The sequence below is a fragment of the Natator depressus genome, chromosome 13 (genome assembly GCF_965152275.1).
Source record: "Natator depressus isolate rNatDep1 chromosome 13, rNatDep2.hap1, whole genome shotgun sequence".
NCBI classification, from domain to species: Eukaryota; Metazoa; Chordata; order Testudines; family Cheloniidae; genus Natator; species Natator depressus.
In genome coordinates, this window is record NC_134246.1 from 892,666 (window position 1) to 908,337 (window position 15,672).

The 15,672-nt window shown below is 57.4% G+C and overlaps 1 protein-coding gene across 5 annotated transcripts; it reads left to right on the forward strand.

Annotated features, from left to right (window-relative positions):
* Nucleotides 1–413: 413 nt before the first annotated feature.
* On the forward strand, nt 414–15,672 carry ZNF335 (zinc finger protein 335). Of its 5 annotated transcripts, XM_074969719.1 has the most exons (29): nt 418–823; nt 1,498–1,586; nt 2,456–2,690; nt 3,216–3,489; nt 4,002–4,079; nt 4,463–4,783; nt 5,793–5,927; nt 6,008–6,160; nt 6,274–6,532; nt 6,635–6,812; nt 6,898–7,010; nt 7,293–7,311; nt 7,542–7,658; nt 7,744–7,820; nt 7,954–8,114; nt 8,193–8,422; nt 8,504–8,612; nt 8,689–8,783; nt 8,869–9,149; nt 10,869–11,004; nt 11,079–11,465; nt 11,545–11,687; nt 12,019–12,158; nt 12,850–12,953; nt 13,086–13,163; nt 13,503–13,586; nt 13,804–13,869; nt 14,165–14,246; nt 15,046–15,672. In XM_074969719.1, exons 3-29 carry the CDS (start codon nt 2,487–2,489, stop codon nt 15,162–15,164), a joined length of 4,143 nt encoding a protein of 1,380 aa, XP_074825820.1. In that variant the 5' UTR covers nt 418–823; nt 1,498–1,586; nt 2,456–2,486; the 3' UTR covers nt 15,165–15,672. The 5 variants fall into 5 exon arrangements, with proteins under 5 accessions (XP_074825817.1, XP_074825818.1, XP_074825822.1 ...); XM_074969716.1 differs by having other exon boundaries at nt 414–823; nt 8,193–8,612; nt 11,064–11,465; nt 14,162–14,246; XM_074969717.1 differs by having other exon boundaries at nt 414–823; nt 8,193–8,612; nt 11,064–11,465.

The window sequence follows — 15,672 nt, forward strand, 5'->3', positions numbered from 1 at the left end:
GCCCGCAGGGCCCCGCCAGGGAGGCCGGGGAGGGGAGCGGAGGGGCCGCGCCGGGCCGGGCCGGGCCGCCCCGCCCCCATCCCCCCCAGGGAGCGGGGTCCCGGGGGGGCCGCCATGGGGGCCGGGCCCTGCCCTGGGGCGCTGTGGGCGAGGCCGGCCCGGCGGGGGCGAGGCCGGGGGCCGGGGATGGGGATGGGGATGGGGCCGGGGCCGGGGCGGCCCGTGCTCGGGGCTCCGGGCTGCTGCCCCCGCGCCCGGCCCCGCGGCTTGGGCGAGGCCCGGAGCAGACGCCGGGAGCCCGGAGCCTGCCCCCGGCACCGACTCGTTCCGTGGCCTGGGCACGTCGCGACCCCGCCTGCGGCTCGTGGAGGCCGGCCCCGGCCCTCCGCCCCGGGCAGCGGGGAAGGGGCAAAGGACGGGCCGAGAAGCGGCTCCTCACGCCGCCCGGAGTTTCCGCCTGCAGCGCCGTGCACTAGCGGAGGGGAAACTCCATTTGCAGGGCCAAGGCGTAACCCTGCTCCGCAGCCCGGTTAAAGTTTTTTGAAGCAGTGGGGTTTCCGCATCAGTCTCGGGTCACTTGTGTATTCAGCATCCTGCCGTTCAGACCAGTTGTGGGTCTACGTTTCGTCTCGCTCTGCGCTGTACCAGAACAGCGATTAAAGCAGAGAGACCTGGAGTCTGGACTCCTGGGTTTTTTATTCTTGGCTCCGTTGCCTGACATGAGCACGGCCAGACTGGGTCAGAGCAAAGGTCCATCTAGCCCAGTGTCCTGTCTGCCGACTGCGGCCAGTGCCAGGTGCCCCAGAGGGAATGAACAGAACAGGTAACCATCGATTGATCCATCCCCTGTGGCCCATTCCTGGCTTCTGGCAAACAGAGGCTCGGGACACCGTCCCTGCCTATCCAGGCTAATAGCTGTTGATGGACCTATCCTCCATGAACCTACCTAATTCTTTTTTGAATCCTGTTAGCCTCTTGGCCTTCACAACATCCTCTGGCAAGGAGTTCCACAGGTTGTGCATTGTGTGAAGAAACACTTTGTTTGTTTTAAACTTGCTGCCTATGAGGAGTCCCAAGTCACTTCACTTTTCTCTCCTCTGGTGTATTTCTCTGTAAAATAGCAATAATTATGCTTTCCTATTTGATGGTGGTTTGTTATGAGGTTAAATTATTATGAAGGGGGCAGGAGTGTTTGTGATGCTCTGATGAGGCTCCAAAGATGGGCAAAGTATTCCCATTGCTTGTTTACTGAAAGGGTAACCTCCCCCTTAGTTCTGTGGTCAGTGTCATGTGACCTGGCTGTAGAGACTGTGATTGGGGATCCCCAAGTAGATTAGTCATTCCTTATTCTGGGGGGGATGCAGCCTCTATATTTGACAGCCCTGCATTCTCCAGCTGAGCCCTTCTTCCTGCTGATATCGGGTAAAGTGAGTGCAGGCTAGCTTCCCACCCAGTGCTCATCTGAAGTTTGGTTTTGCTTTGTCTCCCCTTGGCTAGGATGAAAGTCTGGCATTTCCTGGTTGCCTTCAAGAACAAGAGTAGGAGGCGTGTCAGGCTGTAATCAGTCCTGGGATATCGCTGCACCGGTATGTTTCATGCCTGGAACAAGTTCCAGAGGAGTACGGCGGGGATGCACAACCTATGTCCCATCAGAGCATCTCATAAGGCTTCATTAGCGTTTTGTCGTCATGTTTACATCATTTTAGTTTACACGTGTGTGTAAATAGGTCGTTTTTATGTACAATATTGTCTATCTAAATACATACAAAACAAGCTGAACTTCAAATATAAATCAATACAGGTGACTTTAAATCTTATTAAAATATACGGATTTTGTTTGGCCCACTCAACGTTGTGCTTAGTTTTATGCGGCCCTCCTGTGTAATAAGGTTGGGCACCACGGGAGTACAGCACACAACAAAGAGCATGAGCTGAAATATTGAGCTTCACAGCCTAGCTATGGGACAAGAGGAGGAAGGCAGGGTGGCATGAAGTAGAGTCATTGGCTTGGTCTACACTACATACTTACTTTGGAATAACTATGAAAAATCCACACCCCTCAGTAATGTAGTTATACCTAACCGCCATGTGGACAGCGCTATGCTGGCGGGAGAGCGTCTCCCACCAACGTAGCTACTGTCCCGCCAGCATAGCTACTGCCTCTCACGGGGTGAACTTACTAAGCTGACAGGAGCACGCTCTCCTGTCAGCATAAAGCGTCTTCATCAGACACTCAGTTTATGGTGTAGACCTGCCCCTAAAGACCAATCATGGTCTGATGTTTCCTTTCCTTCGTGAGAGCACCCCTGCTGTATTATGTTTATATATTTATTTTGTGCCAATTACTGTGATATCTAGGTGCCTGTCATTCTTCTCAGGCGGGTGGAAGGCATGGCAGGATGTTATGTGCCCCAAGTGTACAGCAGGTCTGACTGCAGCACTTCCCCTTGCCTAGGTCACACTTAAGGGACCCAGGCAAATTGGGCATGGAGGCGGAGGAGAATGAAGTGGAGAGCAGCAGCGATGCGGCCCCTCATCTGGCACAGGAAGAACCTTCGGAGAGTGGGCTTGGTGTGGAGACCTCTGAGGCCATGTCCGCAGACAGCAGCGATGCTGCTTCAGTGCCCATCCTCTCAGAAGCAGATGACTCTGGCGTGGGGCAGAGCTCAGACAGCAGCGGGGTGTCTCTGGTATGGAGTGGGTCTGCAAACCCCTTTGGGATGGGAGTGAGGAGGTGTCTGTGATTTTGTAGATGGGTGTAAGTTGTCAGACTCTGAGAATACTGATAGTATCCTTCAGGGAGTAGGATCTCTGACCCAGCCTAGGTGGGAGCCAACCCTACACAGCACAGGGCAGAGTGGACCACAGGGCCAGCTCTGTTTGAGGGGTCTTCTACAGTATGGATATACACACCAGGTTTGTATCTGCCAAGCCAAGGGGAAGAGCCCTGCCTACCTAGCTGGATTAGCAGAGGGGAGAGTGCATCTTGTGTCTTTAAGGGTATCTCCTAGCTATTCCCCTGGGCTGAAAGGTCATCAGTAGAAGCCAGAAAAGCTATCACTTGTCACCCTCTTGTGGGGCCCTTTGGGAACTTTCTTCTGGGCAGGTGCCTCCTGCGAGGCAAGATGCTGATGTGGTATGCAGTTACAGGTTCGCTCCTGGGATGGCTCAACAGAGGCCTCTAAACTGAACTCCCCAGCCTGTCTGTTTTCCAGGAGGAAGTGTCGGAGAGCAGCTCCAGCACAGATGCTATTCCTAGGGTCTACCTTCCAGACTCTTCATCTATCGCCCAGTCTACCCTGGTCTCCAGCGTCTCCACAGTGAGCCAGTCCGTTATGGTATCGGAATCCCCACAGGTCCTGGTTCACTCCAGCGTCATCACCGATGGGGCCACAATGGTATCGGACTCCACTGCATCCACCTCCTCAGACCTGGGCTGTGCCATAGACAAAATCATTGAGTCCACAATTGGGCCTGACATCATCCAGAGTGAGTGCATCACCACATCAGTCATTGCCTGATCCCTTTCCTGGTGCCCCAGGGATCTGGCATAGCTCTCAGTGTAATGTGCCCAGGGCTGGGCAAGGGGGACAGGCAGTGGGGACACGGCAGTTGAGTGGGAAAGGAGCTGCTGCTCTCGCGAAGACTCAAGGAAACCGACTCGGTCAAAATGGAAATCCCATGTCGTGGGAGACTGCTCCTGCTTGCTTGCCCTGACCATTAGAAGTGGTGCCTGCTGTTCCTGGCCTTACCACTAGGTGGTGAAAGAAGGGACTTGCAGGGTAGCTCGCCATCGCTGCTGGAATGGGTTTCCATCCTCCGTCAGTCCTGAGTTCACAGCACTGAGTCCATGGAAGAGCGCCTGTGCAACCCCAAGTTAACTTTCCTCTCTCTCCTTCCTGCTTGCCCACCCTGACTTCCTAGAAGAATGCCTTCTCTTATTAATAATCAGCCTCTACAGTCGGTCCCCATCACCCTCCCGCTCTCTGTTCCCTTCCTAGGCTGCATCGCAGTGACGAGCGCTGAGGATAGCGGTGCCCAGACTACCCAGTATCTCATTCTGCAGGGACCTGATGATGGTAAGTGAATGCTTCTGGGTCCTCCACGGACATCTTCTGCTTCTGAGCCCTTTTCCCATTTCCATCCTTCTACAACAAGAACAAAGGCCAGAAATCCCTGTGAGGGAATTGTACAGAAGCACTGGTTGTGGGGAGAGTTCTTGGCTACTCTAGTCCCAGTTTCTCCCAGCAGGGGACACTGTAGGCAGCAGGGTGGGAATGCTGTGGGGCAGAGCTCCTAGTTACTCCAGTCTCCTCCCAGCAGGGGACACTGTAGGCAGCAGGGCAGGGGCATTGGCTATGGGGAAGCTCTTGGCTACTTGAGCCACCGCGTAGTAGTGTGAAGTGTGTGTGTGTAGCTGTGAGGGTTCAAGTTCCTTGGTGAGCTCTTGTTGGTGCTTTAGGTGCCCCCATGGTGTCCCAGATGGCCACTTCTGCTCTGGCCAACAGTTTGGCAATAGAAGCCATAGCCGATGGACCCACCTCCACGTGCCTAGACCAGCCTGGCCCTTCCGAGCAGTCTGAAATACTGGAGCTGCCCACACAGCTGGATCAGGCCAGAGAGGCAGATGCTGGGGAGGAGCCAGACCAGCCGGACCTGGAGAGCTTGGAGGAGATGATGGAGGTGGTGGTGGTACAACAGTTCAGGTGCAAGATGTGTCAGTACAAGAGCATCTGCAAGAAAACGCTCATCAACCACATGAAGGAGCGCCATTTCCAGCCAGGTAGGAGTGCTGCCGTCTCTGGGCGGCTTGCATACCAGGAGGGGGTGCTGTGCAGGGTCGGAGCGGAGTTTATCAGGTGGGGCGCAAGGTAGTTAATGTATCAGGTGTGGGCACCGCTGTCCCCAGGGAGGTGTCTTATAATGGCTCTGTTGTAGCTGGAAAGAATCCAGACTTACACCAGTGTAACTGAGGGCAGAATTTGGTTTTATGTCATTCGTTTACTGAGGACTAAATTTTTCAGCCCTTAATTCTGAATTCTCCTGTTGGGGAGAATTTGGCTCTGAATATATAATTACTAGAAATATGAATGACTAAATATCACTATATACAGCTTACAAAGTGAAAATCTACTTTAAACAACCGGATGAAAATAAGAAATTTTAAGTCTGAAGCTTTGGATTTGGAGTTGCCCAATGAAATGAATAGGCAGCAGGTTTAAAACAAACAAAAGGAAGTACTTCACACAACACACAGTCAACCTGTGGAACTAGTTGTCAGGGGATATTGTGAACTGGGTTCAAAAAAAAAACTAGATAAGTTCCTGGAGGATAGGTCCATCAATGGCTACTAGCCAAGATGGTCAGGGACACAATCCCATGATCTGGGTGTCCCGAAACCTCCAACTGCCAGAAGCTGGGGCTGGACGACAGGGTGGATCACTCAATAAATTATCCTGTTCAATTAATTCCCTCTGAAGCATCTGGCCCTGGCTGCTGTCAGAAGACAGGATACTGGGCTAGATGGACCATTGGTCTGACCCAGTATGGCCATTCTGATGTTCTTTATAAACCAGGTAGGGATGCTGATGACTCTCGGGGTGGGAGGAAGGAGATTTCTATACCAGGTGGGCGTGCTGCCATCTCAAAGTGTGCGAGTGGGGTGCTTCCATGTCTGCAAAGGGGTAGGTGACTTGTCTACCGGGTGGGGTGCCTGCTCTGTGACACACCTCAGCTTGACTGGTGAGAGCAGCACGCTGCCCAAGTGATTCTCTTACTGCTTTCTCTGCCAGTGGCTGCTGCTCTGGCCTTGAAGAAGGGGCGTCCGCGGAAGGGGGGACCCTCCCCAAAGCCCCTGGAGGAGGATGTGCCGGAGGAGGAAGAGGAGGATGATATCATGGATGCTGGAGCCATTGATGACCCTGAAGGTACAGCCCCTTCTCTCTGGCCAGTGCAGCCAGCCGCTGCCAGGGTTTGTGTCTAATGCCTCGGGCCATTCTCCCCACAGAGGACAGTGACTATAACCCAGCCGAGGATGAGCCTCGTGGGCGGCAGCCCAAGTACAGCCGCATTGTCCCCACGTCAAGTGAGGAGAGGCCACGCCGGCGGCCGGGGAGACCCCGCAAGTTCCCTCGCCTAGAGGACATGCCAAAGCCTGAAGGTAAGGGGTTGGAAAGGAGCTGCGGGTCCTGGCTGGCGGAGGGTGGAAGCTCGGGCCTGCTCCCCAAAGCGGGGATGAGGCAGACCCTGACGTGCTGGGTTGCTGTTGGGCAGGTGGTGAGGAGGAGCCCTTAGTTACGTCCCAGAGCACTCTGAGCAGCGAGCTGCAGAGCTCCGAGGCAGCCAGCTCCTCCATCCTGGAGAACGGGGCCAGCGACCGCCTCGTGGAGCCCAGCATCAGCCAGTCGGACTCAGAGAACAAGGATCCGTCCTCCAACACAGTCCCTGAGGAGGCTGACACCGTGCCCAGGAGGCGAGGTCGGCCCTCCCGCCGCTTCCTGGGCAAGAAATACCGCAAGTACATCGGGCGCAGGTGAGGGGTGCTGGGCTGTTGTTGGGTTGGCTGGCTGTGCCCAGGGCTGGGCTGGCAGCCTTGCTGCCGTCATGGCACTGAGCACCGGCTCTGCTTTTGCAGGTACTACTACAAGTCCCCCAAGCCTCTGATGAGGCCCTACCTGTGCCGAATCTGTGGCTCACGCTTCCTCACACACGATGACCTGCGCTTTCACGTTAACTCTCACGAGGCCAATGACCCTCAGCTCTTCAAGTGCCTGCAGTGCAGCTACCGCTCCCGCCGCTGGTCCTCCCTCAAAGTGAGCATGGCCTGCCCCGCCCCGGCCCCACCCTGGGGGTCGCTGCTGGCTCTGTGCCTCACGGCCTGCTCTTTACCTCTCACAGGAACACATGTTTAACCACGTGGGCAGCAAGCCATACAAGTGTGGGGAGTGTGATTACACAAGTGTGTACAAGAAGGATGTTATCCGCCACTCAACTGTGCACAGCCGGGACCGGTGAGCAGAGTGGGGGCCACGGGACTGATCCCTGTGTCCTGGCCAGGCAGCCCCTTCCCTGTACCCAGCTCCCCTCTGCCCCCATGTGCTGAGCCAAGCAGCCCCTTCCCCATGATTCCAAATGCAGCCAGAGCTGAGCTGAGTAGGCAGGATCTGCTTCTGTTCCCCTTTCCCTTCCCAGCACCAGGGGCCCCCTTTGGCAGTCACTGGGTGGGAGGGTTGTTTGGCGAGGGTCTCAGACTCAGGGAGAGTCTGACCCAGTTTGTTTTTCTTCTCTCTCAGGAAGAAGAGAGCCGACCCGGTGAGTTCCCAGCTCCCTGATGGCTTGTGTCTTAGCCCCAGTTCTTACTGGGGGCTCCCCTGACAGGCTTCTTTCTGCTCCTGCTGCCTGGTAGATAGGGATGGTTCTTGGCTGACTGGAGCCTGAAATCTGGCTGGCGAGGGGGCTGAGAGGGGCTGTCGGTGGCTCTCTGACACATGGGCTCATCTCTGCATCCCCCCCCCCCTCTCTCTCTCTCTCCCCCCGCCCAGCCCCCAAAGTTGAACTCATTCCCCTGCCCAGTGTGTAGCCGAGTCTACCCCATGCAGAAGAGACTGACCCAGCACATGAAGACTCACAGCACGGAGAAGCCACACATGTGTGACAAGGTGGGGAGGGCATGGGGGGAAGGGGTGGGGCAAGATGCGCCCCGGGGCCTGGATGGGCAGTGAGTGTTGCTCTGTTTGGTTGCAGTGTGGGAAGTCCTTCAAGAAGCGCTACACCTTTAAGATGCATCTGCTGACACACATCCAGGCCATTGCTAACCGCAGGTAGGAGCAGGGGGATTCCCGGCCTGTGTCGGGCTAGCCTTGGGGTGGCCAAAGCCTGCTGGGTTGTCACCCCATCCCAAAGAGTGCCCAGGCACCCTGCCCCGAGTAATGGCCCAGTCTTCTTCCCTGGCAGGTTTAAGTGCGAGTTCTGTGACTATGTCTGCGAGGATAAAAAGATCCTGCTGAACCACCAGCTGTCACACATGAACGACAAGCCGTACAAATGCAGCTTCTGCAAGTACTCCACCTTCCGTGAGGACTTCTTGGTGTCGCACATGGCCGTCAAGCACACAGGTGAGAGGAACCCGCCCGCCCCTCCCCTCAGATGCTGTCCCTGCTGGCTGACGGCTGTGCCCCTCTCTCTGGCTGCAGGGGGAAAGCCGTTTGCCTGCGAGTACTGTCACTTCACCACCAAGCACAAGAAGAACCTGCGCCTGCACGTGCAGTGCCGCCACGCTGACTCCTTTGAGGAGTGGGCCCAGCGGCACCCCGAGGAGCCCCCCTGCCGGCGCCGCCCCTTCTTCACCCTGCAGCAGATCGAGGAGCTGAAGCAGCAGCACAGCCAGGTGCAGACTCCCACAGAGCCCGCGGCCAGCCCCCCGGTGAGTACCGTGGCCCCTGGCCCTCCCGCCTGCCCCCTTCCCTCAGGCTCGGGCGTGCTCTCAGCTGTTCTTCTCATCCAGGTTCCTCCTGGCCCTGTGACCTACCACACCGTGCAGCCCCTCCCAACGGCGGAACCCTCCGTCCCTTCCCAGGACTCCCTGGGGGGAACCACCATGATTTATGAGCAAGGTGAGCTCCCAGGGAAGGGAGGGGGCCTACCTGGGCAGGCACAGTGCATCTCACCTGCTCTCTCTACCTCTCCCAGATGTGGAGGGATCGGCAGAGCTGGCCACGCAGACAGCGCTGGATCTCCTGCTGAACATGAGCAGCCAGCGGGAGCTGGCCACAGGCTCCCTGCAGGTGAGGTCACAATGCCCACCACAGTTGAGAGGAGAGCCCCAGGCCTGATCCCCGCTCACCACCACCCTGTCTGTTTTCCGTGCAGGTGGCGGTGGTGAAATCAGATGGCTCTGGAGCGGCGCAGGCCCCCAAAGTCCCATCACAGCAGGAGGAGGGGGCAGATCTGGATCCCACCGGGCAGCAGCAGAAGGTGGTGACGCTCCATGTGGCTGAGCACGGAGAGGCCTTAGTGCAGGAGGCCTATGAGGAGGCGACCCTGGGGAGCGCCGAGCTGCAGCAGATCACCATCCCGTTCGGGAGCACCGCAGAGTACAGCATCATCACGCCCGTCAGCGAGGAGATCCAGGCCCCGCAGACACTCTACAGGTAGGTGCCAAACCGGCTGCCCCTGCCCTGGGTCCCAGAGTCATCAGATGCTGCTCCATTCCCGAGTGTTAGTCATGTGATTAGGCTGTGATTGCAGAGCCCTTGGCCATTATCTTTGAAAACTCGTGGCGAACGGGGGAAGTCCCGGATGACTGGAAAAAGGCTAATGTAGTGCCAATCTTTAAAAAAGGGAAGAAGGAGGATCCTGGGAACTACAGGCCAGTCAGCCTCACCTCAGTCCCTGGAAAAATCATGGAGCAGGTCCTCAAAGAATCAATCCTGAAGCACTTACATGAGAGGAAAGTGATCAGGAACAGTCAGCATGGATTCACCAAGGGAAGGTCATGCCTGACTAATCTAATCGCCTTTTATGATGAGATTACTGGTTCTGTGGATGATGGGAAAGCAGTGGATGTATTGTTTCTTGACTTTAGCAAAGCTTTTGACACGGTCTCCCACAGTATTCTTGTCAGCAAGTTAAGGAAGTATGGGCTGGATGAATGGACTATAAGGTGGATAGAAAGTTGGCTAGATTGTCGGGCTCAACGGGTAGTGATCAATGGCTCAATGTCTAGTTGGCAGCCGGTGTCAAGTGGAGTGCCCCAGGGGTCGGTCCTGGGGCCGGTTTTGTTCAATATCTTCATAAATGATCTGGAGGATGGTGTGGATTGCACTCTCAGCAAATTTGCAGATGATACTAAACTGGGAGGAGTGGTAGATACGCTGGAGGGGAGGGATAGGATACAGAAGGACCTAGACAAATTGGAGGATTGGGCCAAAAGAAATCTGATGAGGTTCAATAAGGATAAGTGCAGGGTCCTGCACTTAGGATGGAAGAATCCAATGCACCGCTACAGACTAGGGACCGAATGGCTAGGCAGCAGTTCTGCGGAAAAGGACCTAGGGGTGACAGTGGACGAGAAGCTGGATATGAGTCAACAGTGTGCCCTTGTTGCCAAGAAGGCCAATGGCATTTTGGGATGTATAAGTAGGGGCATAGCGAGCAGATCGAGGGACGTGATCGTTCCCCTCTATTCGACACTGGTGAGACCTCATCTGGAGTACTGTGTCCAGTTTTGGGCCCCACACTACAAGAAGGATGTGGATAAATTGGAGAGAGTCCAGCGAAGGGCAACAAAAATGATTGGGGTCTAGAGCACATGACTTATGAAGAGCGGCTGAGGGAGCTGGGATTGTTTAGTCTGCAGAAGAGAAGAATGAGGGGGGATTTGATAGCTGCTTTCAACTACCTGAAAGGGGGTTCCAAAGAGGATGGCTCTAGACTGTTCTCAATGGTAGCAGATGACAGAACGAGGAGTAATGGTCTCAAGTTGCAATGGGGGAGGTTTAGATTGGATATTAGGAAAAAACTTTTTCACTAAGAGGGTGGTGAAACACTGGAATGCGTTACCTAGGGAGGTGGTAGAATCTCCTTCCTTAGAGGTTTTTAAGGTCAGGCTTGACAAAGCCCTGGCTGGGATGATTTAACTGGGAATTGGTCCTGCTTCAAGCAGGGGGTTGGACTAGATGACCTTCTGGGGTCCCTTCCAACCCTGATATTCTATGATTCTATGTGGCTATCTAGGTCTGCCTTCCCTGCAGGAGAGTGCCTCTGCTCTCACCCTGCCCCCATTGTCAGGGCAGCCCTGGCTAGAGGGGAATGGGAGAGCCCTGGGGAAGAGGTGGGGACCCCTCTGACCCTGCCCTCTGCCCCTGTAGTGAGGAGGAGAGCCCAGCAGAGACCACCCGTACAGTCGTGGTGAGTGACGCCATGATGGCCGAAGCGCTGACAGAGCACAGCAGTCACTACATCCTGTCAGCCAGTTTCCCAGGGAGCCAGCTCCATCACGTCGAGGTAAGAGGGGCCCGGACTCCTGTGTCCTGGGGGGGTGTAAGGCAGCGTAACTCTCTCAGGGTCTTCTCTCCCAGCAGCTCAGTGGGGACCCTGCCCTCTCACCAGGGGAAGGCCAGGAGGCCCAGGCCTCTGGCAGCAAGTGGCCCATGCTGCAGTGCCTGGCCAGGCAGCTCCGAAAGAACTCTGCCTTCTCCCCAGCACCAGAGGGGCAGGAGATCCCGTCTGCAAAGGTCAAATGGCCCGCACTGCAGGGTGTGGCCAAGAAGCTGTCGTGCAAGATTTCCACAACCAAGAAGCTGTCGTGCAAGATTTCCACAACCAAGAAATTCTCGTGCAAGATTTGCACAGCCATGTTCACAGGGAGAGCAGAGATGGAGAGTCACAAGAGGGCACACGTAGGGCCCAACACCTTTAAGTGTCCCGATTGCCCGTTCACAGCAGCTGTGTGGCTGGAGGTCCGGGTAGGTTGGCTGGGCACCCAGGGGCTGGGTGGGTGTCTGGTGTTGGCAGCTGGCTGATCTCACTGTCTCCTGCCCCCAGAGTCACATGGCACAGCACGCCAGCCTTCGACCCCACAAGTGCTCCCACTGCAGCTTTGCCTCCAAGAACAAGAAGGACCTGCGCAGACACATGCTGACGCACACCAATGAGAAGCCCTTCGCCTGCCAGATCTGTGGGCAGAGGTGGGTGAAACCAGCCAGGGCCCTGCAGTGCCTCCAGAAGGGCTCTGCAGCAGCGCAGGGTGATAGCAAGCCACCTGTCCCTGGACATGCCCCTCCCACTGGGACTCTGCTCTCTGAATGGGCCTCCTGTTCTCTGCGCAGTAGCAGCCAGCCTGGCCCCTGCTCCTTTCCAGCTCCCAGATCTTCTTGGCAATGTAGAGCTGGAAATGAGGAGCCAGGCCTTGGAATACAGCTCTGCTGGCTCCTGCCCTGTGCCTTCCAGGGAAGAGACGGTGTGAGAGACCCTGCTGCCCTCAGCAAGCTCCAGCCCCCACTCTCGCTGTCCTTGTAGGTTTAACCGGAACGGGCATCTCAAATTCCACATGCAGCGTCTGCACTGCTCCGAGGGGAAGCGGCTGGGGCAGCCAGCAGCCGCCACCCAGCAGACCATCATACTGAACAGCGACGAGGAAGCATTGGCCACGCTGCAGAGTAAGATACCCACCTTCCCTGATGGTGCAGGGGTCTGTGCCGAGGACTGCCTGTTCTCAGACCATCTTGGGCTGAGCACTTGATGCAGCTTGTAAGCTAAGCAGGATTGGCCCTGATCAGGTCTTGGATGGGAGATCCCTTGTGAAGTTGCAGGATGCTCCAGGGAGCAGGCGGGGGCCCTCTCCCCTTGCAGCCAGTGCTGACCCGTGTCCCAGCATGGTTCTAGGGGACAGGGGGCTGCAGAGCAGTGTGAGTGACTCTGGGGGGGGGGCGCTCTCCTTTTGCAGCCAACGCTGACCCCAGTGCAGTGCTAATGGGTGAGGAGGACAGCTTTCTCCGGGTCAGTGCTGGGGGGTGAGCACCCTGCTACTACTGCAAAGCCCCTCTTGTGGTTGGGATGTGAATGGAGGTCTCTGCTGCCTTTATTGTAGGTGTCAAGGTCTTAGCCCCAGTATCCTCGTTACCTTCCAGTTTGGCCGGTTCCATTTGACCTCTTTCGCTCTAGCTCCCGAGCAAGTGGGGTTAATGGCTTGTTCCCAGCTTGCCTGCTGGTGTGTGTTTGGCTCTGGCTGATCCTGGGCTTGGGAGTAAGGGAGGGGGTGGCGCTGGCTGGTGGTGGGGTTGTGGGACAGGAGGATTGAGCGGGGCAGGGGATAGCGGTGGCTGAGGATCGTTTTCTCTCCCTTCCCAGCGGCTTTGCAGTCTGGCCAGGCAGTGCTGGCTCCTGAACGGCTGCAGCAGGCTCTGGGGCAGGAGCACATCATCGTAGCACAGGAGCAGAGCATCACAAGTCCTGTGAGTCAGCCAGATGCCTGTGCTAGCCACACAACCCCGCACCCCCACCCCCAAGCAGTGGCCTGTGTCCACTGTTCAGAGGGGCTGGGTTCGGCTACCGCAGTCACAGGCTGCAGCTTCTCTGTCTTGCAGGAGGAGGCCACGTACATCCAGGAGATCACAACGGCTGACGGGCAGACGGTGCAGCACTTGGTGACCGCCGATAACCAGGTATGGGGGGAGCTGCTGTCCGTATGGCTCTGGCACCTGTAGGTGGGGTGCTGCGGAGAGCAAGCGAAAGTCCTGCAGGGGCTGAGGGGAGTCTCCTGCAGGAGCCCCAGAGGAGGGCCTGTGGGGACTTGACTGGAGTGAAAGGAACCAATGGGAAACTCCAGCTGAATCTCAGCAGGGAGGTGACCCAGGCTGAGGTAAGTTCCCCAGCGAAGTGGGGAGCCCCAGTGCTTGGGCTTCTCAATGCCAGGCTGGAAAGGTGCCGCAGGGCCACGTCCCGCACAACCTGCGCCAGTGCTGTGGGCCGAGGTGGGTGCTGAGTCTCTGTTTCCCCTGTAGGTCCAGTACATCATTGCCCAGGACAGCGTGCAGCACCTGCTCCCCCACGAGTACGTTGTTGTCCCAGAGGGGCATCATATCCAGGTGAGGGCCCTGCTGTCCTGGCCCTGGCTAGCGGCCAGATCGTTTCCTAGGTCATGGAGCCCAGGATGGAGCCATGGGCTGGGGCAGGAGGGGGTCCATGTTCCCTTGAAATCCAGGCCGGTCTCCTCCATGTGGATGAAGTGATCCGGCCTTGGAGGGGGGGGGTCTGAGGAGCGCCCTCCCCTCCCCAACTCTCAGTCCAGCTCTTGTCTTTCAGGTACAAGATGGCCAGATCACCCACATCCAATATGAACAAGGCAGCCAGTTCCTCCAGGAGCCCCAGGTAATGGGAGCAGCCGCTGGCTGGGACTGCGCCCTGGAGTTCCCAGACTTGTGGGAGAGGCCCTGGTGGGGAGGGGGAGCATCATGTGGCTGGGGAGGGGGTCCCAGGGTGGGGCATTACCTTCTCGCTGAGTTATTGAATCACCAGTTAAACAGCCTCTGCTTTAGCTAGCTCTGTGAGGGGCCCCGAGCGCTCTGCTGCAGACAGAGGTAAGCAGGGCAGGGTGAGCCCTCCCCCCCGAGTCAGGCTTCCGGCCTGCCCGGTCTGATCCATCTCCCTCCCTGTTCCCCAGCAGATCCAGTACATGCCAGTTTCCCCAGAGCAGCCGCTGGTTACCCAGGCTCAGCTGGAAGCTGCGGCACACTCAGCAGTGACAGGTACAGAGTCAGGGCTCTCTGAGCTGAGCCCAGGCCGTGGGCTCTGGCGTGCTGGGTCCTGGGGAAGGCTTTGCCTCCTGCCCACTGTCTGTCTGCGAGTCCTGGTGCCCGGAATCCCTGGCAGCGGATTCATGGGGCATCCCAGCCCCAGGTGGTGTAACATAGTTGTTCCATCTCCTGGCTGCTTTCATGCGAGCTAGTGGTCTCAGTCACATGCTGCCTTCAAAAACCGCCCACCACCGTTGCTAGCAGACTTGACAGGGCGGCTGTGGATTGGGCGGGCTGTGGTTACCCAGCTGCCCTCCTGGCAGGGCACAGGGAATGTGGGCGAAGCGTGCTCTTCTGCTGCATGTGCCCCCTAACTTAGGAGAACAAGCCAGGCTTGCTGCTGCTTAAGGGGCTGTACGTGGGAAGTGCTGATTCCCCGCACTCAGTGCTGTGGGTGCCCCAGGCTGCCTCCTGGGCTGGAGCCATGCAGCTGTGCTGACACCCAGGCAGAGCCCCGCGTCCTGCTGCTATCCCCTCTTTGCTGGATGGAAACGCTTCGGGCGGACCCGGCTTGGCAGGTGGTGGTTACAGCACGTCTCCTGGAGCCACAGAGCATGGAGTCCCCTAGAGCCCATTGTAAAAATGCTTTCTATGCCCCTCCCCCGTGCAGGCTTTGGCCACCCTGCCTGTCCTGTGCGCCTGGTAAAGCCATGGAGAGCAAGTGGGTAAGGGGCCCCCAGCAAGGGCCCCCTTCCCTGCCTCCTGGACTGGGGCAACGGAAGGGTTGATGCCGCTCTCCCTCTCTCTGCAGCAGTGGCCGATGCTGCCATGGCCCAAGCCCAGGGCATGTTCACCACAGAGGCAACGGCTGAGCAGATCCAGCAGCTGCAGCAGGGGATCCATTACGATGTCATCACGCTGACGGATTAAGGGCTGGGCACTTGCTGGGGACAGGCAGATGCTCTGGGCCAGCCATCCACTAGCCAGGCCGAAAGGGGCTATAGGGTACAAGTCTGAGCACCCTCTGGCTGGGGTTGGCTATTGACTTGCCGTATGCAGCAGGAGGGCTGGGACTTGCCTATCTGCCCCTCTGCACAGGGTGCTGCATCCTAAGCAAGGGCTGCTCCCCTGGCATTCATGTGGCTAAGGGGCTGGGTGGGTGGTGGCGTGGCCCTGGCCTCTGGGCCTCTTGCACCTGACAGTCCCGGATCCTTTTTCCTGCATTGTGTCCTCGAGCTGCTGCCGCCTGCCTGCCCTACGAGGTCCCAGCGTGAGACGGTGCTGAGCACACCCATGTCGTGAAAAAGCCATTCAATTGCAGCAGCCGTGTAGGGTGCATGGGCCTGGCATGGAGAGGGCCTCCCACCTCGGCTTTCCTGGCCTGCAGGCAGGCAGCGCCCGGGCTCTGCACAGGGAGAGCAGCATGACCTGGAGAGAG

Excerpts from the sequence above, each read along its gene's own strand:
- ZNF335 (XM_074969716.1), top strand. The coding sequence starts at position 2,487 with ATGGAGGCGGAGGAGAATGAAGTGGAGAGCAGCAGCGATGCGGCCCCT. Across the intron at positions 2,691-3,215 it reads ACAGCAGCGGGGTGTCTCTG|GAGGAAGTGTCGGAGAGCAG; the intron begins GTATGGAGTGGG and ends TCTGTTTTCCAG. Across the intron at positions 3,490-4,001 it reads TGGGCCTGACATCATCCAGA|GCTGCATCGCAGTGACGAGC; the intron begins GTGAGTGCATCA and ends TTCCCTTCCTAG.